The sequence below is a fragment of the Rhinopithecus roxellana genome, chromosome 4 (genome assembly GCF_007565055.1).
Source record: "Rhinopithecus roxellana isolate Shanxi Qingling chromosome 4, ASM756505v1, whole genome shotgun sequence".
Taxonomy (NCBI): Eukaryota; Metazoa; Chordata; class Mammalia; order Primates; family Cercopithecidae; genus Rhinopithecus; species Rhinopithecus roxellana.
In genome coordinates, this window is record NC_044552.1 from 147951804 (window position 1) to 147975380 (window position 23577).

General features: G+C 54.6%; 1 protein-coding gene across 1 annotated transcript; it reads left to right on the top strand.

Annotated features, from left to right (window-relative positions):
- Positions 1 to 3374: 3374 nt before the first annotated feature.
- On the top strand, positions 3375 to 12375 carry DLL1 (delta like canonical Notch ligand 1). Its single transcript, XM_010378707.2, has 11 exons — positions 3375 to 4387; positions 4665 to 4961; positions 5721 to 5781; positions 6016 to 6273; positions 8256 to 8316; positions 8856 to 8986; positions 9132 to 9301; positions 9419 to 9635; positions 10546 to 11344; positions 11469 to 11586; positions 11696 to 12375. The coding sequence occupies exons 1-11, from the start codon at positions 4334 to 4336 to the stop codon at positions 11699 to 11701; spliced, it is 2172 nt and encodes a 723-aa protein (XP_010377009.2). The 5' UTR covers positions 3375 to 4333; the 3' UTR covers positions 11702 to 12375.
- Positions 12376 to 23577: the final 11202 nt, after the last annotated feature.

The following is a 23577-nucleotide window of genomic DNA, read 5'->3' on the forward strand; positions in this document are numbered from 1 at the left end:
GCTCTGATCATTATACAGCCTAAGCTTACCCTGGACACTGGAGTTACTCAGCCTGTGGGGTTGTGCTGCCCAGAAAACAAAACAACAAAAAACACCACCACCAGGCAGCAAATTCCTCCTTCCATTTCTGTGTCTGATGTATTGGGTGCCTTCTAAGCCCTAATGAGCCTCACTTTGCACAGTAAATTTGCTGAGACATAAAAAAGTATTTAAAAGAAAGTTTCCTGTTTTTTTTCCTAATGAGCAAGGTGAGGATTTATAGTGTGGGGAGGAGGGACTCCGGCAGCCAGGGCCAACACTGAGGCAAGCCTATTTAACATACCCTGGCTTAAGCACCCTCATGCATTTGTGGGGTTCAGAGTGCTTAGTTGTGGGAGTATAGAGACATGCAGTTAGGGAGTGAAAAAACGCCATTTGGTTCGGAGCAGATGGCTGGCTAGGGGGCTGATGGCGTCTAAAGGCGTGTCGTCCCCTCCAGCTCGAATCCCTAAGGGCTCCCCTTGTCTTCCCAATCAATGAAAATTAAAGTGCAAAGAAAGGATGAATAGTTGGACCTCGAGTCTCTCCTTTGTTCATCCCAGCTACTGGTGCGCAGGAGTTAAACTACAACAGGCTCCTATAGAAACGCTGAAGTTAAACAGTCTCCCCGTTAGCACAGCTTTTGAAAGAGAAAGGGAGAGAGGAACAAACTTGGGGGTGGGAAGAGAGAAATGGGGGAGAGGAAGAAGGAGAAGAAGGAGGAGAAGGAAGAAGAGGAAGGAGGTGGAGAAGGAGAAAGAGGAGGAGGAGGAGGAAAGAGAAAGGAGAAGAACAGGAGGAGGAGGAAGGAGAGGGAGAAGAAGAAAAGGGCTTTCTGCTTGATTTCCCCAATACAGAATCGCGTGGCATAAATTAAGTTGGAAAAGAATGAACGCTTTGGGCAGGATTCTGATGGATTTTACGATGCCTTTCAGTTCCGCTTTGCCGCCGTAATCGAGAAATCTGTGCCGTGTCAATTTAACAAATACTTGATACTGAGGGGGGTTTGTTAAAGATTTGGGGCAAGTCTTTTTTTCCCCCAAGGTTTAAGCCCTTGCGCGTGGAACTTTTTATTTCCAGTTTTCTAAACAGGCATTCAAATGAGCCTGTTTTCCACTTCCATTTTCTAATTAAAAGGTTCCTGATATTTCATTTCTTACTGAAATCTACACTCAGTCTTACAGGCAGAGGATTCTGGATTCTGACCTCGAATTCTTTTCTTTTACATTTCTTCTGCTCCTGAAACCCTCTCACCTACCCCCACCCCCACCTCCACCCCCCAGCACAGGGAACAGCTCCTGTGCCTTAGGGAAGCAGAATGCTCAGAAGTCAGCTTTTGGAGGAAACATCAACCTAGAGAAAAAAGGATCCTGACACTAGGTGGCAAGATTAAATTAGGATTTGAGCTGGCCCCTCCCTGTGGTGACAGCAAGTCCCTCTAGAGCCCAAAAAGGACACCATCATGGAGGTGGCAGCATCTTCTGAAGACTCCATTTGCTCTGAACCAAACAGTAGGGGGTTCACGGTGAGGTCCCAGCCTGGCTTTCTCACCTGGCACTAACCATCACGTGCTTGTTTCTGGTGGTTAACTCTTCACTATTCCAGGAGGCAACAGTGGAAAACCTAAAGTGGACATCTCTGTTGATCCTAAAACTTCACAGGTATTTGGGAAACAAGGTAGCAGGAGACAGGCTGGGTCACCTGAAGAGGAGCCACAGAGTAGCAGTTCCAGCTGCGCGACAGCCAGAGGGCCTGCCCTGGACGACTTTGCCACGTGACCTTCAGATGTCTGGCTGCAGTGGTTGTCCTTGGTGTTTGAAGACTTTCCCTCTGCTTAGACACTTTGTGATCAAGACATCTGCCGGGATGAAAGTAACGTTCTGCCTCGACGGTGCCCTGTTCTCACCAATAAGGCAGTTCTAACACACCTACAGAGGACACTGGCCAGGCTGCTTCCTTGGGGCTGAGCTACAATCAAAGGGGGCACTCCAACACTCACCTGGAACCCTAATGAAGCTACGGAGGTGTTGGGGGTGGTCAGGGAGCCGCTGGCGGGGATGGTAAAGAGAGGGAGAAGTGCAAAGCTAGGTGCCACAGGAGGAGTCTCTGCCCCAACTTACTTCTCCATGGTGCCTAAGAGGGCAATTTAGATAATTCATTGTATGATACGTGTGTTCTCGACCCTCCCAATAAACTCATTTCCCTTTAAAAAATGAAAACAAAAGTTCTAGTGTCTGATGGACGTGTAAAAACCTAATAAGGTGACGGTTGTGTAAAGGTTGTGGGTTGGGGGCCGGGGCTGGATGGGGCTTTAGAACATGTGCCGGACATTGTTGCAGAGGCCGCGGCGCGCGCGGAGGGGAGCTCTTTCTCTCCGCATTGTGCGGGGAGCAGGTGCTGTCTGCATTACCATACAGCTGAGCGCACAAAGAGCCACTGATTCAGCCTCGCACAATAACAGGCTGCCTTAATGACAGCCACGCGAACGACACACACCAAACTCACTTCTTACCAGGCGGAGGGAGGCCGAGGGGGATACCCGGGAGAGAAGGGCCGAGACCCGGGGAAGGTGGCGGCGGCCGAGGATCCTGTGGGGGAGGGCGCGTGTCTATGGGGGGAGTTGAAGGCCAGGTTCTCCTGGCTCCGGGAATGTGTTGCCCGGCCCCCGGGCCCCCACTCCCAGTGGCCGCGGACCACGAGAGGGCACCGAAGGCGGGGGGATGCCGGTGTCCCGGGGGCGTCCTGGCCCCGCCCGCGGGCCGGTTCTGCACTCCCCCAGGCTCAGTCGCCATCCTGGGCCAGGAGGTGTCCCCGCGTCGGACCTCCCCAAACTTCCCGAAACTGCCGCTTCGCTCTAGAAGCCCTCGGTCCACCGCTCCGCCCGCCCCTTTCCTACGATGCTCCCCAGTCGCCACCCCCGCCTCCGCCCCCGAGAGACTCCTCCTTAGGAAGCGCCTGCCCCGAAGAAGGGGCGGCCCCCCGAGAGCTTGGGCCTGGAACTTCATCCTCCTGCTCGCAGCCGCCCTCCCCAAGCCCCCGGGACGCTGTCGGCGCGAGGAGACCCCTCGGCGGGCGCCGCGGCCCGGAGTTTCAGAGGCCGCGTCCCGCTGCTCAAGTGGGGCCCGCTGCGCCGCCCCCCGCGTGTGGCCGAGGGTCTCTGGGCGTCTGCGGCCCGGGAGGGCGTGCGGAGGGGACGGGGCGGCGGCACAAGCTCCAGAAGCAGGGGGATTCTTGCGGTGAACATTTTGCAGGAATGTAAATGAGTGCGTTTTGTGTGGTGAGGGAGGAAGGGGGAGCTGGGGGCGGGGGCAGGGGAGGACTGGGGGGGCGGGGAAGGGTGGGGGCGGGGAGGAGGGTTGCACATTTTACAGCTCACTGACCATTTGGCGATCCATTGAGAGGAGGGTTTGGAAAAGTGGCTCCTTTGTGACAGCTCTCGCCAGATTGGGGGGCTGCTGATTTGCATCTCATTAGCCATGCGGGCGGCCGGTGGAATATAAGTGTGGCAGGCGCCGACGAGAGCCAGATCCTCTGCACGCACCCGCGGAGACCCGACCGGGCCGAGGGCAGAGCGCAGGGGAACCCAGGCAGCCGCGGCGCAGATCCTCCTCCCACGGCCCGGCCCCTCCGGTCCTGCGCGTGTGTACTGGATGGCATTGGCTGGATTCATCGGAAAGACGCGGATCTTTGCTGTGACACCGGAGATCAGAGCCCGGAGTGCTCCCGGAACGACTGCCGCCGCCGAGTGACACCCGGCCGCGATCCGCAGGGGCCGCCGCGCACACCCGCCGCGGCCGACCGTCCCCTCCGCGCTCGCCGCTGGCCCCGGATTATCGCCTCGCCCGTGGGATTTCCAGACCGCGGCTTTCTAATCGGCTCGGGAGGAAGCTCTGCAGCTCTCTTGGGAATTAAGCTCAATATCTGGACTCTCTCTCTTTCTCTCTCTCCCCCTCCCTCTCCTGCGAAGAAGCTTAAGACAAAACCAGGAAGCCGGCGACCCTCACCTCCTCGGGGACTGGGAGGAAGGAGGAAAACGAAAGTCGCCGCCGCCGCCGCGCTGTCCCCCGAGAGCCGCCTTTCCTCGGGCATCCCTGGGGCTCCCGCGGGACCTCGCAGGGCGGATATAAAGAACCGCGGCCTCGGGAAGAGGCGGAGACCGGCTTTTAAAGAAAGAAGTCCTGGGTCCTCCGGTCTGGGGCGAGGCGAGGGAGCTTTTCTGCCCACGCTCCCCGGGGCCCATCGATCCCCCGCGCGTCCGCCTCTGTTCTAAGGAGAGAAGAGGCCCCCCGCAGGCTTGCGCGTGGGGCGAAGCAGCATGGGCGGTCGGTGCGCGCTGGCCCTGGCGGTGCTCTCGGCCTTGCTGTGTCAGGTAGGCGGGCAGGTGGGGGCGCCGCAGCCCTGCGGGGTCGCACGGCGGACCGGGGGCGCGGGGCAGGAGCGCGTAGGGAGGGGCGGACAGCGACACAGGCCGCGCCAATCACGGCCCCGAAGGTGAATCCCGGGGGAGAGGACCCCAGCGCCGGCCGTGCCGCGAGCGCGCTCGGCCCCTGAGCGCCCCCAGGCTCCCCGCGCACCCCTCACGCAGGGCCCATGCCCCTCTCCCGGGCGGGTCCCGCGTCCTCACGCCCCCGCCCTCCCCCGCGCAGGTCTGGAGCTCAGGGGTGTTTGAGCTGAAGCTGCAGGAGTTCGTCAACAAGAAGGGGCTGCTGGGGAACCGCAACTGCTGCCGCGGGGGCGCGGGGCCGCCGCCGTGCGCCTGCCGGACCTTCTTCCGCGTGTGCCTCAAGCACTACCAGGCCAGCGTGTCCCCCGAGCCGCCCTGCACCTACGGCAGCGTCGTCACCCCCGTGCTGGGCGTCGACTCCTTCAGCCTGCCCGACGGCGCGGGCGCCGACCCCGCGTTCAGCAACCCCATCCGCTTCCCCTTCGGCTTCACCTGGCCGGTGAGTGCCGCACCTGCGGGCGCCGGGCCGGGCCTGAAGCGTGGCGGGCGGAAGGACGCGCTGAGATCCCGCTTCGGGCGCTCGGTGGCGGGACCTCGGGGACCCCGCGAGGCGCGGGTGGGCGCTGCGATCTGCCTGGCGGCGGCCCCAGGGCTCTGGCCCAGCAGCGCGGACACCTCGCCCCGGGGCCCCGCGGGCTGCAGGAGGGGCCCGCGCTGGGGCGAAGAGGAGAGGCCGAGCGCGCCCGGGAGATTTCCGTATCCGGCCTCTGTGCCGGGTCCCCAGTCAGAGGCGCCCCTTCACGTGGGAAGGTTCTGGTTTTCCGACTCCTAGATGCGTTGGTGGCGCAATTACCCGCGCAGCGGGACCGCTGTCACCCGGAGCGTGCCCATCCCCCGAGAAAAGTGACAACGGCCCTCAGCCCTTTTCCACCCCATTTTGCCTGCATTCTCTCTCTCTCTCTCTCTCTCTCTCTCTCTCTCTCTCTCTCTCTCTCTCATTAAAAAAACAACGTAATATCCTGTAGTATATCCTGAAAACACACGTCAGGAAACCACTCTTTAAAAATGTTACTCCATTTCCTTAGGGAAGGTGAGAGCAGGCAGGAGATGCGTGGAGACCCTCCCCAGACACGCTGCCCCAGACCTGCAGCCTTCAGGCCTCTGTTGCTGACCTAGTTGTTACGAATGACTTTGCTTTTTGCCTTTTTCTTTTCGTTACATTTCTGGGTTGTCTTACGTCCTCTACCCTCTCTCCTAGGGCACCTTCTCTCTGATTATTGAAGCTCTCCACACAGATTCTCCTGATGACCTCGCAACAGGTAAAAACAAAACCCAAACCCCAAAACTGCTTCCCCCAGTTAATAGCATTGGACTTTGCCCACCCATCCCGCAACCAAACCCAGACAGCTTTCATTCTTCACGAGCCCCAGAAAGTTCAGGGTAGAAGGACTTGGCCCTCCTTCCTGTGCTGAATGTCTGGGTCCCACCCCGTGCTCTGTCCCCAGTCTCAAGGTTCTCGGTCAGAACCAACCAGGAACATCTTCTCCCCACAGAAAACCCAGAAAGACTCATCAGCCGCCTGGCCACCCAGAGGCACCTGACGGTGGGTGAGGAGTGGTCCCAGGACCTGCACAGCAGCGGCCGCACGGATCTCAAGTACTCCTACCGCTTCGTGTGTGACGAACACTACTATGGAGAGGGTTGCTCCGTTTTCTGCCGCCCCCGGGACGATGCCTTCGGCCACTTCACCTGTGGGGAGCGTGGGGAGAAAGTGTGCAACCCTGGCTGGAAAGGGCCCTACTGCACAGAGCGTGAGTCTCTGGGAAGGCACCGCTGGCTCACTCATCCACCATCACGGACCGCGGGCAGGGATGAGGCTTCCTGAGCCTGGGGGAGCTTGGGACTGTAGAGATGTTCTGGTGGGGAAACTGAGGCCCAGAGGACAGAAGTGGATTGCTATAAGTCACAGGTCCCGAGTCTGGGGATTGGGGTCAGTGCAGACATTTTAACATCCAAGACTGTTTATCCACTATCGGAACTGCCTTTCTTAATCAGGGAGGATTTTAGAGGCAGGGCCAGGGGTCAGGAAGTAAAGCCAGTGCTACCCTCAGGGTGTGTGTATTAGAGAGGGAGAGGAGGAAGGAAGGGAGGAACACAGAGAGAGCTTGTGTGTCAGGGGCACGCTTTCAACCAGAGTTCCCTGTGCTGTGACAGCATCACACTGGGAAACGTTCCATTTTCTCTCTGGAGCTGGTGTGCTTGACCTCTCTGGAGCAAACGCCTTTCCGGATACTCCCTGTGACGTGCACTGTCTGTGCTGGCCAGAGGGCAGGCTTTTGCTCCTGTGGGCTGCTGAGGCTGGGTCTCCAAGGCCTGTGTGGGCGAGGGGTGCATAGCCCCATCTGGCTTGAATGCTCAGGCAGCGCCTTGTCTGGAAAAGCAATGTCTTCCCAGTAGTGACGGTGGCTCTGCCTGCCTGATTATTAGGTATTGATATGTCAATTTAATGGCAGGCAGGTGACTAGGGCAGGGGTAGGGGCCATGCTGGCTCCTGGTTCTGGTTCATGGGGACCTCAAGAGCCCTCTCTCCAGCTTACTGAGGCCTCATCTGCACGCCTGGCCGTCCCAGCCCATTGGTACCGGATTTCCCTACAGCTGGGGATTGGGTCACAGCTGGGGATTGGGTCGGACCTGGAGCTGCCCAGAAACTCCAGGAAACTGTCATTCTCCTTGCTTGGAAACAGACAACCTTGGAGAGGCGCTCTGTGAGGCCCAGAACCTCTGGTAGGAGCTGGGTAGTGCCTGGGGTTGAGGGTGGGTCTTCCCATTCACTGAGTGCCTTGATGTCCTGGTTACTTAGCTTCCCAAATTCCCTCTAGAACTCACTGAGTTCCTTCTAAGCTCTGCCTTGGCCTGAACTAGTTCTGTTTTTTTTTTTTTTTTTTTTTTTTTTTTTTTTTTTTTTTTTTAACAAAGCAAAATAAAACTTGTGGAGCTGCTTGTTAATGAGTTTCATAACCAGGCAGCAAGAGCCAGCTCCAAGCCTCAAGCCCAATGTCCACCCCCTGCCCTGTGGGAGCCTCTGGCCAGTCTGCTGCCTCCCAGCCTGCCTCCCTGCCTCTTCTTCACCACAGGGTAGCCAGAAACTTAGACTTTTTTCTTCAAACACTGAAGTGTCTCCCCGCCCCCAGCTTGCGCGTGCCGTAGATTAGATCTCTCCGGGGATAGGCGCAGGGACACCCGCCGGCTCCCATTGGCAGAAGGGGTGTGTGTGTGTGTGTGTGTGTGTACACGCGAGGGGTGTGTGTGAGGAGGTGGGGCTGGGGGCGCGGGGGAGGCCGGCATTGTTGCGCTGGGGCAGCTGCCGTAGAGGACAGACAATGGAGCAGCTGTCCTGCCCTGGCACCCTGCATACCAGCTGTCCACTCTTATCTGCACACACACTTTCTGGGATATTAAGAGGTGGAGCTTTGTGCATAGAATTGGGAAATGGGGGAGGAGGAGGGGGAAGACTTCTGACCCTCTCTTAGAAGAAAAGGGGATTGGGTGGGGGTGGGGGCTTCCGAGAGCCCTTTTGTCCTTGAGCCACTGTGTTAAGAAGAATGCTCATCCCCAGGGCTGAGTCAAGTCCCAGGCTACTAGGCAGGGGGGTCAGTCCTCCACAACCTGGGGAGATTAACTCAGCTGGGATTTGCTGACTGAAGCCGGCACCTTGTGTCCCAGCCCCAAGGGCAGCAGCCCTGTTGGGAGGTACTTGGCGTGGGGCTTGACCCTGTTTTTCCTTTGCTTGTAGCGATCTGCCTGCCGGGATGTGATGAGCAGCATGGATTTTGTGACAAGCCAGGGGAATGCAAGTAAGTCCGCACAAGGTGGTGGTCTGTTGTGTTGCCTTTTCTTGTTACCCTTTCATACCTGGTGTATTTGTAAAAACAGCCCTATAGGTGATCATTCAAAAACCTCCAGTAGGATTGATTGAGCAGGGGGCTGTTTTCTCGTGGTTCTACTTAATAAATGTTTGGCAGCATGTGAGGTCATGGCGTTGTCATTCATTTACGCCCCTTCATGGCTATGAGGATTTACAGAGAGTAGTTTAAAAAGAGTTGGCACAGGAAACGACAGTATCGTTCAGTGGTTCTCCAATGTTGCCTCATCCCAGAATCACTCAGGGAGTGATTTTTGAGATGCTGACACTGGGGCTGTCCTAATACCCACGAAGCCAGAACTTCTGGTGGGGCCCAGGCCAGGCCACAGCTCCCAAGGTGACCCAGTGTTCTGCTGACCTGGAGAACCAGAGGCTCACTGGTGCTGCGGGAAGATGGCTTCTAGGGTGAAGATGTCCACTGCACAGCCAGCAACAGGCAGCCTCCATCTGAGTCTTCTGCTTTTCTCCAAGGTGCAGAGTGGGTTGGCAGGGCCGGTACTGTGACGAGTGCATCCGCTATCCAGGCTGTCTCCATGGCACCTGCCAGCAGCCCTGGCAGTGCAACTGCCAGGAAGGCTGGGGGGGCCTTTTCTGCAACCAGGGTAAGCCTTCTCTCCCTGAGGCGGCCTGCTCCCTCCAGAGCAGCCCTGGACTTCCCTGGCTGTTTGGTCACTGGAAAAATAAAGTCTTCCTGCATTTGACGTCGAGCTTCCTATCTCCTACTTTTCCTGTCCCTACCCCTCACAGACCTGAACTACTGCACACACCATAAGCCCTGCAAGAATGGGGCCACCTGCACCAACACGGGCCAGGGGAGCTACACTTGCTCCTGCCGGCCTGGGTACACAGGTGCCACCTGCGAGCTGGGGATCGACGAGTGTGACCCCAGCCCTTGCAAGAATGGAGGGAGCTGCACGGTGAGTTGGAGGCTCCGTGGCATCTTACCCCAAAGCTGGGGTGCCCTGGTGTTGAATGGAGTGTTGGGCTCCTTGGAGCAACTTTGGAAAGCATTTTCTGACCTCTCCATCATGTAGGATCTCGAGAACAGCTATTCCTGTACCTGCCCACCTGGCTTCTATGGCAAAATCTGTGAATTGAGTGCTATGACCTGTGCGGACGGCCCTTGCTTTAACGGGGGCCGGTGCTCAGACAGCCCCGATGGAGGGTACAGCTGCCGCTGCCCCGTGGGCTACTCCGGCTTCAACTGTGAGAAGAAAATTGACTACTGCAGTTCTTCACCCTGTTCTAATGGTAAGGGGGCAGCTGGCGATTGCTCAGAGACTTGGGCGAGTGGTCAATACTGAGATGGCATTAAGAATGAGCATTTGTGAGTAACCTCCAGTTTAGGAAGCACTTTTATCCAGACCGCCAGGAATTCTCGATGGAAACTCTATCTTTGAGTCTGGAAAGACCTGGGGAGTGAGAGAGGCTGGGGCATTTATTACGAAGTTCTCTGCGAAAACCTAGACCAAGCAGTGTATGACTTGCTCAGGGCCACGAGGTGCTCGGGGCACCTGAGGCCGCCTCGGGTTCAGTAAGTGATGCCCACAGGCCCCGGCCACTCCAGCTTGGGAGAGTGGCTCAGCTGTGTGGCCATCCAGCACAATAGTCAGGGGTGTCCCTGAGTGAGGACAGAGAGCCTCCTGCTAGCAGTGAGGGGCTGGCTGCCCAAAGCAGACACACAGCAAGGAGAGCTGGGCCCCAGATCTGCCAGAGCATTCTGGAATGGTCATCCTTTGCCTCCCTCCCTCTCTCCCTCCCTCCCTCCCCTGTTGTCAGTGCCTGCTCCTCTCACTCACTGTGTAACCGGGAGCAAGGACACCCTCGTTAAGTCTCAGTTTCCCCATCTGAAACCTGGGTCCAGTGGCACATGCTCTTGTCGGGCTGTTGTGGCGACTAATGCAGTCACCAGGCGGAGGGTTCTGCACAGCGCCTGTCCAGATACTACCCCGCGTGGTTTCTAACTTGTAGAGCTAGACCTGGACACCTCTCGTATTTGAGGTCCTAGACCACGTCACCTTGCACTGTTGACTCATTCAGGCCACAGGCTGTCTTTGGTTTGTCTGGTTTCTACGGTGACAGACAGATAGATGCTTCAGAATGACTTTTTGGTGAACAGACCTACAAGGAAACACGTGACGCTCATGTCCCTGTGTTCCAGGCGCCAAGTGTGTGGACCTCGGCGATGCCTACTTGTGCCGCTGCCAGGCCGGCTTCTCTGGGAGGCACTGTGACAACAATGTGGACGACTGCGCCTCCGCTCCATGCGCCAACGGGGGCACCTGCCGGGACGGCATGAACGACTTCTCCTGCACCTGCCCGCCCGGCTACACGGGCAGGAACTGCAGTGCCCCTGTCAGCAGGTGTGAGCACGCACCCTGCCACAATGGGGCCACCTGCCACGAGAGGGGCCACCGCTACGTGTGCGAGTGTGCCCGGGGCTACGGGGGTCCCAACTGCCAGTTCCTGCTCCCCGAGCTGCCCCCGGGCCCAGCGGTGGTGGACCTCACTGAGAAGCTAGAGGGCCAGGGTGGGCCATTCCCCTGGGTGGCCGTGTGCGCCGGGGTCGTCCTTGTCCTCATGCTGCTGCTGGGCTGTGCTGCCGTGGTGGTCTGCGTCCGGCTGAGGCTGCAGAAGCGCCGGCCCCCAGCCGACCCTTGCCGGGGGGAGACGGAGACTATGAACAACCTGGCCAACTGCCAGCGTGAGAAGGACATCTCAGTCAGCGTCATCGGGGCCACACAGATCAAAAACACCAACAAGAAGGCGGACTTCCACGGGGACCACAGTGCTGACAAGAATGGCTTCAAGGCGCGCTACCCCGCGGTGGACTATAACCTCGTGCAGGACCTCAAGGGTGACGACGCCGCCGTCAGGGACGCGCATAGCAAGCGTGACACCAAGTGCCAGCCCCAGGGCTCCTCAGGAGAGGAGAAGGGGACCCCGACCACACTCAGGGGGTGCGTGCTGTGGGCGGGGCCTCAGGAGGGGGTACCTGGGGGTGTCTTCCTGGAAGCACCGGCCCATTTCTCTTCCCAAATGTTCTCATGCATTCATTGTGGATTTTCTCTATTTTCCTTTTAGTGGAGAAGCATCGGAAAGAAAAAGGCCGGACTCGGGCTGTTCGACTTCAAAAGACACGAAGTACCAGTCGGTGTACGTCATATCCGAGGAGAAGGACGAGTGTGTCATAGCAACTGAGGTCAGTGCCGGCAGCGGCCGCCCGCTCCTCCTCAGCATGGGAGCACCTGAAGCCGGAGAATGGGAATCTGTCTCAGGCTAACTTCCCATTTGTCTTGTGGCCCCTCCAGGTGTAAAATGGAAGTGAGATGGCAAGATTCCTGTTTCTCTTAACATAAGTAAAATTCCAAGGATATATGCCCCAACGAATGCTGCTGAAGAGGAGGGAGGCCTCGTGGACTGCTGCTGAGAAAATGAGTTCAGACCGAGCAGGTTCTCCTCCTGAGGTCCTCGACGCCTGCCGACAGCCTGCCACGGCCCGGCCGCCTGCGGCTCTGCCTTCCGTGACGTCGCCGTTGCACTATGGACAGTTGCTCTTAAGAGAATATATATTTAAATGGGTGAACTGAATTACGCATAAGAAGCATGCACTGCCTGAAGTGTATATTTTGGATTCTTATGAGCCAGTCTTTTCTTGAATTAGAAACACAAACACTGCCTTTATTGTCCTTTTTGATACGAAAATGTGCTTTTTCTAGATGGAAGAGATGTGTGTTATTTTTTGGATTTGTAAAAATATTTTTCATGATATCTGTAAAGCTTGAGTATTTTGTGATGTTCATTTTTTATAATTTAAATTTTGGTAAATATGTACAAAGGCACTTCGGGTCTATGTGACTATATTTTTTGTATATAAATGTATTTATGGAATATTGTGCAAATGTTATTTGAGTTTTTTACTGTTTTGTTAATGAAGAAATTCCTTTTTAAAATATTTTTCCAAAATAAATTTTATGAATGACAACCAGAAGGCGTAGTTCCTCGGCTTTGCCTTAGCGTGGACATGCGCTCGCCTGCGGCCTGAGAGGCTGAGGGCAGAGGTGGCCTTGGTGTTTCTCGCGTCGTTCCTCGGCTTTGCCTTAGCGTGGACCTGCGCTCGCCTGCGGCCTGAGAGGCTGAGGGCAGAGGTGGCCTTGGTGTTTCTCGCGTCGTTCCTCGGCTTTGCCTTAGCGTGGACCTGCGCTCGCCTGCGGCCTGAGAGGCTGAGGGCAGAGGTGGCCTTGGTGTTTCTCGCGTCGTTCCTCGGCTTTGCCTTAGCGTGGACCTGCGCTTACCTGTAGCCTGAGAGGCTGAGGGCAGAGGTGGCCTTGGTGTTTCTCGCGTCGTTCCTCGGCTTTGCCTTAGCGTGGACATGCGCTTACCTGTGGCCTGAGAGGCTGAGGGCAGAGGTGGCCTTGGTGTTTCTCGCGTCGTTCCTCGGCTTTGCCTTAGCGTGGACCTGCGCTCGCCTGCGGCCTGAGAGGCTGAGGGCAGAGGTGGCCTTGGTGTTTCTCGCGTCGTTCCTCGGCTTTGCCTTAGCGTGGACCTGCGCTCGCCTGCGGCCTGAGAGGCTGAGGGCAGAGGTGGCCTTGGTGTTTCTCGCGTCGTTCCTCGGCTTTGCCTTAACGTGGACCTGCGCTCGCCTGCGGCCTGAGAGGCTGAGGGCAGAGGTGGCCTTGGTGTTTCTCGCGTCGTTCCTCGGCTTTGCCTTAGCGTGGACCTGCGCTCGCCTGCGGCCTGAGAGGCTGAGGGCAGAGGTGGCCTTGGTGTCTCTCTTTTCAAGGCTTTGGTTTCCCTGGATCCATGAGAAGCGACCCATCCCTCTGCTCCATCAGGAAGCTGCCTGCTGGCCATCATGAGGTGAAGATGGTAAGAGCAAGTACACTCATGAAGCAGCTGCGATTTTCTAATTCCATCTCCCTAATGCATTTATTAGTTCTTTCCACAGAAAGAATAAGCATTCCTAATTCATTCCTTCATTCCTTCCTTCATGTCAGTGTAGACTCATGAGTTATTCTGTATCCAGTGGGTGACAGTTGTCATGATTTTGTCACCGTTTGGCGCTAACATGGCCTCGGACTGGGTGTGGGAGTCATGGAAGCGGCTCCTCTGCTTCCTGTTGGTGGGCAGCCCTGTCTCTGAGCATGTCCCGCCTTCTGCCTCAGCAGGACCCCACGGGCTCCTTGTGGACTGACCCCACTCCGGCCCTGGAATTTGCTGCTTTTCCCCGACTAAGCCCTGGTTCCTTCTAGTGGAAATGGTAGTGATTGCATTTTTAACTTGTGCATACCTCAAAGCATTGAGCGGTTCCCAGGATGGACAGAGGGCGACCTACGTAGCAGGAGCACCATGGAGGGACTTGTTCACTCTCCCTCAGACAGGACTCCGCTGTGCCTTTCCTCCTTGCATTAAGGGCACATTAAATACAGAGGCCAGCAACACCAGCGAAGAGAAGAAGTGTTTTGCTACCAACATTGAATCTTGAATCTGATGACAGCTCTCAGTCTAGTTACCAGTTACAGAAACACAGGGGACTGAAAACTCCTTCCTGGATGCCCCACGGATCTGCACAGCCAAATCCAGGGAACTCTGTAGCCGAATAAATTGCAAGGAAAAAACAAGAAAGTGGTAAAGGGTAACCTATAGATTCAAAGAGACACAGACATATCAATCCATCGCAGTGTCTGGATCTGGTTCCTGTTTCAAACAGTTTAAAAAATGTATGAACTAACTGGAGAAATGTAAGCACTGACTGGGATATCCGAATGATTTTAAAGTGTACTTGCTGCCCGGCGCGGTGGCTCAAGCCTGTAATCCCAGCACTTCGGGAGGCCGAGACGGGCAGATCACGAGGTCCGGAGATCGAGACCATCCTGTCTAACAAGGTGAAACCCCGTTTCTACTAAAAAACAAACAAACAAAAAAAAAATACAAAAAACTAGCCGGGCGAGGTGGCGGGCGCCTGTAGTCCCAGCTACTCCGGAGGCTGAGGCAGGAGAATGGCGTGAACCCGGGAGGCAGAGCTTGCAGTGAGCTGAGATCCAGCCACTGCGCTCCAGCCTGGGCGACAGAGCGAGACTCCATCTCAAAAAAAAAAAAAAAAAAAAAAAAAAAAAAAAAGAATAAAGTGTACTTGCTAAATATTTCAGATGTGATGTGTTATTACTGTTCATTTTTAAAAGAGACCTTCTCTTTTAGAGAAACATTCTGAAATATTTATGGATGAAACAATATGAGGTCTGGGACTGACCCAGAGCCCCACCCCCTGCCGTGGGCACAGTGGCAGGGGGAGTCCCACGGGCACTGCTGGGGGTCGCTGCAGCTGGGAGTGGCCCACGGGGGCGCTCATTTTACTGTTCTTTCCTCTTTCGTATTCGTTTGAAACGTCCCATAAGCGAAAGCATTAAGCTGGATTATACAGTGAATACACGCACACACAAACACAGTTTCCTGGTGTGTACGGACCGCCGTGTCCATGACCTGACCTACAGCAGAATGCATCTTAGGGAGGCTTGCCGCGGTTGCAGATGTACGTTGCAGACGAGAAATCTTATAAGACCAAAACTAAGCCAATCAAACTGGGTGGAGAACGGGAGTCTGGTCAAGGACGTCGGCACCAGCGTCTCGGGGGTTCTGATTCACAGTAGGTGATCACCCGCTCTGCCAAGTCCCTGGAAGGAAACAGCAGTGTCCGCAGCGGTGCTGGGAGCACCTCCTCCGGGTCTGCGGCGGAGTGCGCCTTGCAGGGCGCAGTTCTGCGCATGTGCTCGGCTGGCGCCAGCCAACGCTTCCGGCTGCTTGTAGCGTGGAGTTCAAAATCCTTGGCTTGGCCTCTCCGGTCATGCACCGTCCGGCTCCTGCCGGTCCTGGAGCCTCGTTTGGTTATTCTCCCACGGGTCCGTGGCCGCTGGGCTCCAGCCAGCGCCCTGGCAGCCTGGTTCTCCACCCGCCCCCGCTCTGCGACCTGGAGTGTGACCTTCCCTCTGTCTGGTGACTTCCAGTGTGACCTTCCTCCGCCACGACAAGGACCCGCCTGGGTTACCTGCCGCACGTGATGGTGCCCTTGCCGCTTGCCCTGTGGCGTGATTAATGTGTGGAGTTGTTTGCTTAGTGGGCGTGTGTCCCAGAAGACTGCAGCCTCAAAGAGGGCGGGCCGCGCTGGCCTTTGTTCACCACTGCAACCCAATCCCCGCTTGGTGCTGGAGCGAGAAAACGTTCTCTGTCCATGTGAGCTATAATTTGAGAACACACAGACACACACTCAGGACATTTCATCACGAAATAAGTTCCATTGTCGTGTTCACTTTTAACAATGTCACTAGGAGTTTGGAATCATACCATGAAGCCAAACGCAGGGATTATCTGAGCGGGTGAAGGTAGTATTTTGTTTTTATTCTAATAACTGGCCGCCTAGATACAGCCCTGTATATGGTAAGAGTGCGTTTACTTGATATTCAGCAAACAAAGCGCTATGCAGTTAGTAATTCCTCAGTCCATGCATTTTATAGAAAAGGGAGAGGGAAGGTAAATGGTTTCCTGAGGAACGCCTGAATGTCTAGAAACGTCAAGATGAAGAGTGGTGTTTTGCATGCAAGGACAGGCGCCATGAGCACCAGGCCTCACACACAGGAGGCACACAGTACGTCTGTGTTGAAACCAGTGTCTTCCACTACAAGGATAAGACAACAGAGAGTACTTTGAAACTTTACACATTTGTCATTTGGAAACAATTCAGAGATAAGTTTTTAAGATGATATGTATTAGTGAAGAGTACTAGCATTTTTCCGGAACAATTTTAATTACATTTATTTGCTCAAACAAGTGACTATTTCCATTTTGGAGAAGCCCATCTGAGCTAAATCACTTTGCTGCTGGGAAGGGCTGGGGAGGTGGTGGAGGTGTCATCAGGGTGTCGTCTGGCTAACACACATTCTTTCTATTATTCTTGTTTCTTATGAAAACATTCATGGCTCCATGCCTGGCATTTGCTGAATCCATCTTCTAGAGATTACGATTTTAATAGAATCCGGAGTGAGGTACCTGAGGAAGCCAGAATGAAACAGCGTTTTAAAATGTGTTGCAACATGAGCATCAGAACCTTTTGGTTTTTTTAAAGCACAGAAAAGAAAAATGACAAGACTCATGTCATTAATTACATTCTCAAAGAAAATAAGGTCAGTGTAAGAGGAAATAATCTAAAATTGCAGGACGGGGAATTCTCGTTGGATCAAGGCATGAAGGAAACTTCAAGGCTGTCAGTGGTTTATCGAGGAAGTGCTAGAACCTTCCTTGGATACGACTGTTAGAAGCCGAACCAACCTTCCATGGTAAGAGGTGCAGACATGTGCCTCAGCTGTTAAGGGCCTTCCAGGCTGTTTCCTGCACACCAACTTCCTCTGCTTCCTCGGTGTCTAAACCCATGCTCAAAGCACTATTCACGAAAAGTGTGTTAATGTTTTAAGTTAATTTGAACTTTAAAAATTATTGATCCATAAGGAAAAATATGTCTGCTTTGTGGTCCTGAATATTTTACAAGAACCTTGATTGCTTTAGTGACTCTTAATTCACAACAGTGCTGGGATATTCAACAAATAAAATCACTTTTCAGAAACAGGATCAGAATCTGCTACTTCCTGCCCCTCAGCCTGCCTTTCCAAACCCTCAAGTGGTACCTGGTGTAGACACCACGGATCTCAACAGCAGTACTTTAGCCTGATGCCTAGAACCTCTTACACTTTTATGGAAGTGGCCTGAGCAGTGTTTGTGACGGGATTGGTGGTGTCTCCATGTTTCTCTCTTGCACTGTCTCACCCTGACCTGTGGGGGGAGGGAGGAAGGAAGGAAGAAGCGGGGAAGGGTGTCTGGTGTCAGATGCTTACAACAGGAATTGCTCACCTGCTGAAGGGCAAGTATTGTTTCTTCAAGAATTTGTATGAATTTGATTTTGTGAATTTCAGCTCTTTCTTAGAAGCTTAGAAACAACTGTGGTATAAACATTTGAAATAAAAAAATGCAATAAGCAACAGAGTGAGATCTTGTCTCTACAAAAAAATTTTAAAAGAATTAGCTGAGCGTGGTGGTGGCACCTGCGGTCCCAACTACTCAGGAGGCTGAGGCAGGAGGATGGCTTGAGCCCAGGAGCTTGAGGCTTCAGTGAGCTGTGATTGGGTCACTGCACTCCAGCCTGGGGGACAGAGCAAGACTTCATTAAAAAAAAAAAAATCAATATTAAAAAGGCATATTACAAAGGGAAAAACACTCTAAATTTGAGAGTTTTAGTTAAAATGAAAAAGCCTCAGTTAGGACCCTTTCTGATCCTCAAAGTCAATACTTTTGACACAGGAGAGGGAAGGGAGGTGAGGGAAGGGAGGTGGGGGAGCCCTGGAGCTGCTGCCAAGGACAGGGGCAGGGGCCCCAGACGCAGGCTCCAGTGCCCAGGACGGACCTGGCAGAGGACAGTTCAGTGTCTCTGTAGTCAAACAGGTGTCAGAAATGTCATGAAACCCCCAGTTTATTTGTCATGATTACACTCTAGCCCTGACCTAGCAAGGTCACTGGGCAGTGACTGGTGGCAGGAAGGTAAGGAAGAGAAAGAAATACAAACATTTAAGATGAGGGCTGTTCAGAGACATGAAATGGAAAATGAAATTCATCATCCCGTTGCTCTAAATGCTCTAAAAGCACTTCTCATCTTTTTTTCTTTTTTGAGACAGAGTCTTGCTCTGTCACCCAGGCTGGAGTGCAGTGGTGTGATCTCTGCTCACTGCAAGCTCCGCCTCCCGGGTTCACACCATTCTCCTGCCTCAGCCTCCCAAGTAACTGAGACCACAGGCACCTATCACCATGCCCGGCAAATTGTTTTTTTTTGTATTTTTAGTAGAGATGGGTTTTCACCATGTTAACCAGGATGGTCTCGATCTCCTGACCTCGTGATCCACTCGTCTTGGCCTCCCAAAGTGCTGGGATGACAGGCATGAGCCACCATGCCCCACCAAGCACTTCTCATCTTAACATCCTCTTTCAGCAGAAGGAACTCATCCTGGTCCGAACTACTCAGGTCACTGCTGACTCTGACTCCGGCTCCAACGGTACAAAGTCACCTCCTATTTAAAGATGCTACAGAGGACCCTGTCCACACATGAGCTCCCCGGAGTGATGGAGGGGGAGAGCTGCCTTCCCGTTGCCGTGCGTAGAGAGCAGCAGAGACTGTGTTTGGACCCCTGCCACAGAAAAGGCTGCGTTGGCCGTGTCTCCAGGGAGGACAAACTAATTTTAACAAACTGACCCAAACAGAACTCGGAAGGTCAGTATGTTGCAATCTCCGGTCCTCCCGCCTGCTTCGTGGTTCGTTCCAAAAGCTAAGTATGCTGTTTCAATTTGGTCTGCTATTTCGGGTGACCTAGTCCCTGTTAGTTCTTGACAGTCCAGGAGGCGCCTGGTAGGTGGAGAATCTTCCCCTTTCTCCTCCACAAACTTGACCCTTGTGGAGAAGGCAGCCTGGAATCTGCTGGGTTCGGAATGTCTCCGCCTTTTCTCCAGCGTGAGTGTTGGGCCTGAGCACGATCTCTGCACAGAGGCCTGGGATGTCGCCCGGGGTGGTGAGGCCAGAGCGGGGCTGGGACTGGCTCTTCCCTGAGGCTGAAATCTGGCTTTTCGGCATTGGGCTTCTGCCTCTTACTGCCTTTCGCCACAGCTCTCTCCTCCACTCTGAAAGGCCCTTGGAGTAGAATTATGAATACAGTGGTGACAGCCTGGGCTTCAGGGAAAACGCGCTGGTGATGAGGTGCCAAGAGCTTGTTTTCCAGACTTGGCTCTGCTGAGCAGCCCTGGAAGTTGAAACTTCACTTTGTCAGATGAGACATAAAGACTGTAAATTGTCTTTCCATCTCTGACATACCAAGCACTGAGCATACCTCTTTTTTTTTGAGACAGGGTCTTACTCCTTTGCTCAGGCTGGGGTGCAGTGGCATAATCTCAGCTCACTGCAGCCTTGAACTCCTAGCCTCAAGGGATCCTCCCACCTCAACCTCCTGAGTAGCTGAAACCACAGGCATGTGCCACCACCACGCCCAGCTAATTTTTGTATTTTTTGGAGAGATAGAGTTTTGCCATGTCTCAAACTCCTGGGCTCAAGTAAGCCTCCCACCTGAGATTATAGGCGTGATCCACTGTGCTGGCCCAAGCATCCCTCATTTATAAGGTGGAGTCAGATGTCTCATGGCAGACTGGATAAATACCTGATGTCATTTACCGTGTGTGTGTGTGTGTGTGTGTGTGTGTGTGTGTGTGTGTGTGTGTGTGGTAGGGGTAGTAAGTTTGAAGGTAGGGTCTGTACTGTTTCTCCCTTTTCACATTTTTTTCCCTTTCTACTCCCTCTTGAAGAGCATGATAATTTGGGTAACAAAATGCCTCTTCATTACAGGGATAATTTGATGTTAAAACCCTAAGGTGAAAGGAAATGGACTTAACAAATGCCTGCCTGCCTATCTTTTCTGTGGGGTCTAACTTCTACCCATTTATTATCTGGAAAACTTCTATTTCTTCTAGGTGCGTCCCACAGATTCATTTAAATGTTCACTGAGTCCTTCGTCTGTGCTGCACGTTGCTTGCGTGGTGGAAATAAATGAGAAGTAGAAGCTGCGCCTGGCCTGAAGGCGCCCTGGGTCACTCTTGGGGAAACAGAGTGCCCACTGTTGATGCTCACCAAGGTTCCGAGCCTGTGGGTAAGCCCCTGCCATGCAGCTGGCCGTGGATCTGCCCTCTGTGACCAGCTCTAGAAGTTCACATGAATGGATTCTTCCTCAGCGTGCTTCTGGATGGCAGCCGTGCTTTCCTGGCATGTTGCTTAGGGTTTCTGTGAGAATTTCTCCAAGGGAGCCCTGGGCTGGGGAGGCTGCAGGGACCCAGCTTTCAAGCGGCAAAGGCCAGCGGCTTCTCCACACAGCCTGTCCCTGCGTCCTCAGGCTGATGCAGGTTCTGCAAAGGGTCACCCTGACGGATGCTAACAGCTTTTTATTGGCTTCCTCTCCTCCCTGCCTCCCCTTCCTGTGCCCACATCTGTCTCTGGGGCTGGCAGGACATCAGGCTGCTCCTCCATCTGGTTAAAGCTGGGTCCAATTGCTGGAGGTGGGGCTCTGCTGGGAAGCTTGGAGACAGGGTGGAGACTGTGGGGAGGCGGCTCCCTTCTGGTTTGCCGGAGGGACCAGGAATCAGCACCACAACCCCTACCTACCCCATGGCTTATTTATCTGATTAACTCATCATCATCTGTGGACACCTAGAATGGGGTCTTAGGGTGACTGATTGCTTGGGAACAGGCAGGGGAGGGACTCAGGGCACCAAGGGGCCGCAGGACTTGAGTCGGGGTCAGGGTGTAGGATGGGTAGAATAGACGGAATTGTACAATCCTGGACCACTGGTAATACCGAGGACCTGTGTGTACCTGCTCCCCACCCCACACACCTTTCTTGGTGTTGTCGTAGAAATAGAAGCAGAAATACGAAGTTTCTTTCTTCAATACAAGCCACAGCAGTTCTGGATACAATTTCCAACACGCCCCTCCTTGCACCTCACTGCCTTTCCTTCCTGCCCGATCCCTGGGCCCAAAACCCTTATGGCTTTTTTAAGCCATAAATACACTGGTTCAGAAAGACATCTGGCTGAAAGAAGAGAGTTATGCCCTGATTCATCTTCACCTTAATTCAATTTAAACCAAAGCAATCGTGAGCCACCGTTCTCCATGGTGATGGCTCATCACCGCTGTGGAACTCCACGCACCTCACCTGGGGCAGCTGGTGTTCAGAAGGCAGATGAGAGGTCAGGTGCCCCTCGGAGGCCACAGCTGACCACCCCTCGGAATGCTTGTAATTCTGCATCCTCTGCTTATTCAAGGGAACAATGTTACAAACCCATGCTGAGACACCCCCTTTTCCCCCGTGGATCTTAGGGAGTGGGGCCACTCTGGGGCTTGCTGCTGTGTTGTCAAACCCTGGAAGACAGTGGGATCTCACTGAGACAGACCCTCGTGCGGCCCCCGCCTTGGCTCCGGAAGATACCTTTGTACCTCTGCTTGCCTCCCACTTGCACGAGGTTCTGAGTGCTTCTTTCCATCAGACCAAAGTCATAGCACGCATCTGGGGTGTTGCCCGCAGTGCTCAGTGATGGGAGAGCTTAGGGAACATTCGCTGAAAGAGAGAGATGAATGAAGATTCTTGAATGTGGGAGGCTGTGATTTTGTCAGACAAGAACACCAGGTGGGAAATTAGGGCCCAGAAGACTTGTTCCCAGTTGGACTGGGCTTATTCGACAGTCACCCAGGACCTGGTCGCCTCTTCTTGTGGGTTGAGAAGTTCTTGCCTCTCAAAGGGAGTTAAAACTGCAGTGCTCTCCTTCCTGGAATGCCAGGCGAGAAAGGCCAGTGAGACAGATGCCAGGGCCCTGGCAAGGTGGGCACAAGGCCACCCAGTTCAGGAGGGGCCAAAGGAAGCACATTGGGCTGGGGCCTGGCGTCCATGGCCCATCACAGGCTTGCACAGCGCTGAGGCTCGGCAACCGGAACCTCGGTGCTGTTCATTCCTTGGGGAGGGGACGGAGCCCTCATTCCACAGGCCCTCAGCCTTCCCCACTGGGGCACTCAAGATGAGCTGAGGGGGCAGCAGCCCCTCCGTGGAAGCTCAGCGTCCACAGGGACACCCGCAGCAAGGGAGGCAGAGCCGGGCAATATCCACGCGGTGTGAAGATATTTAGCAATCCGTTGGAAACTGAACTCAATGCGATGGCTTAGAAGACTGGTGATTCACCCTGATTAGATTGACCGGTCCTTACAAATTGCCTTTTCATGTTACACTGTCAATAACTGACGTGTGTCATAACATTATTATACCCCAGATAGAAGATTCCAGAGGGAGAGACTCAAAGCTGCAGTTGCCCAGAGCCTGAGGGGAGGCAACCAGTTTCGCTCCCAGCTGTCACTCAGCTGGTCCTTCCCTGCACACAGAAGATGAGAGGAGGCGAAGCTGCGTGAGCCCCTCCTGAGCCCACAGCTCCCGTGGCTTCTCCTGCCCCAGCTCACCTCTAAACCAACGCTCTGTGGCCAGGGCAGGGGTGTCCTCTCCCCACACAGCTCCGAGGGTCCCTGCCACTGGCTGGGCACCAGAGAGGCTTTGTGATTGTCCCAGCCAGCGTTCCCTCCCTGCGCCATGAGCTCTCTGAAGAGAAGGGTGGTCTGCTTCCCTCTGTCCCTCTGAGATGTGTCCCGCAGTAGGTCCCAGTGAACATGGAAGGTGGAAGGAGAAGCGTGGGAAATGAGGATGTGGGGTTGGCAGGAAGTGACAGTGCCTGTGCCGCTGCCCGAGGGCCTCGCAGCTGCTTGTGAGGGGCACCGCTGGTACTGTGTCCACCGGCAGCGAGGGTGTGCTGAGCCCAAGGTTACCGGCTCCAAACAGCTGCAGGTGCATCTCAGCCAGGTTCTTCCCTACAGCATCAAAGCACCTTGGGTCCTGGCTCCTAGGTCTTGTGGAATTTGCCTACAGCACGAACAGCCTTCTGGAGAGCTCCACACAAAGAACCCAACAGTCCCCCTCGCCTCCAGCTGGCTACGTTCTACGCATCGGGAAACCAAGGCACACAGGCATCACCTCGGGCCACACGGCTGGTGCAGGGGGAGGTGAGATCACACTCTTCAGGTTCCACAGAGCCACTGCAGCCGATGGAGCCTCCCCATGGTGATCCCCAGGCCCTACTTCCCTGGGGGCTGGAGCCCACACAGCCGTCTCCTCTCTACGCCGCGTGGGCCAACCTGTCTTCTCCACAGGAAACCCAGCTGCCTCTAGAAATTAACCACATTCTAGAAAGTGGGTTTGACTCCTGCGTACACTTTTACTTTCTCATTTTGGTCTCCAGAGGAAATGAAAATCCACAATTAGCACAGGACATGCGTGTGACCTGCGTGGCTTGCACCATTTGTCATTTTCCCACACATCAGTGCTAACTGGGCATGCGTGGTCCTCACCCACGGGGACTTCCTCGCTCTGGGTTACTTCTGGACAAAGAAGTCTCTGCAGCCACCCTTTCAGTGTCTGCATGCCTCATCCTCCCTCCTCCCCAGCCCGAAGCCAGGGCCCAGGGCCTGCAGCCGCCTCGTGCCCCCAAGCTGTGTCTCACAGGGGCGCCCACCCTACCGTGCTGAGCAACC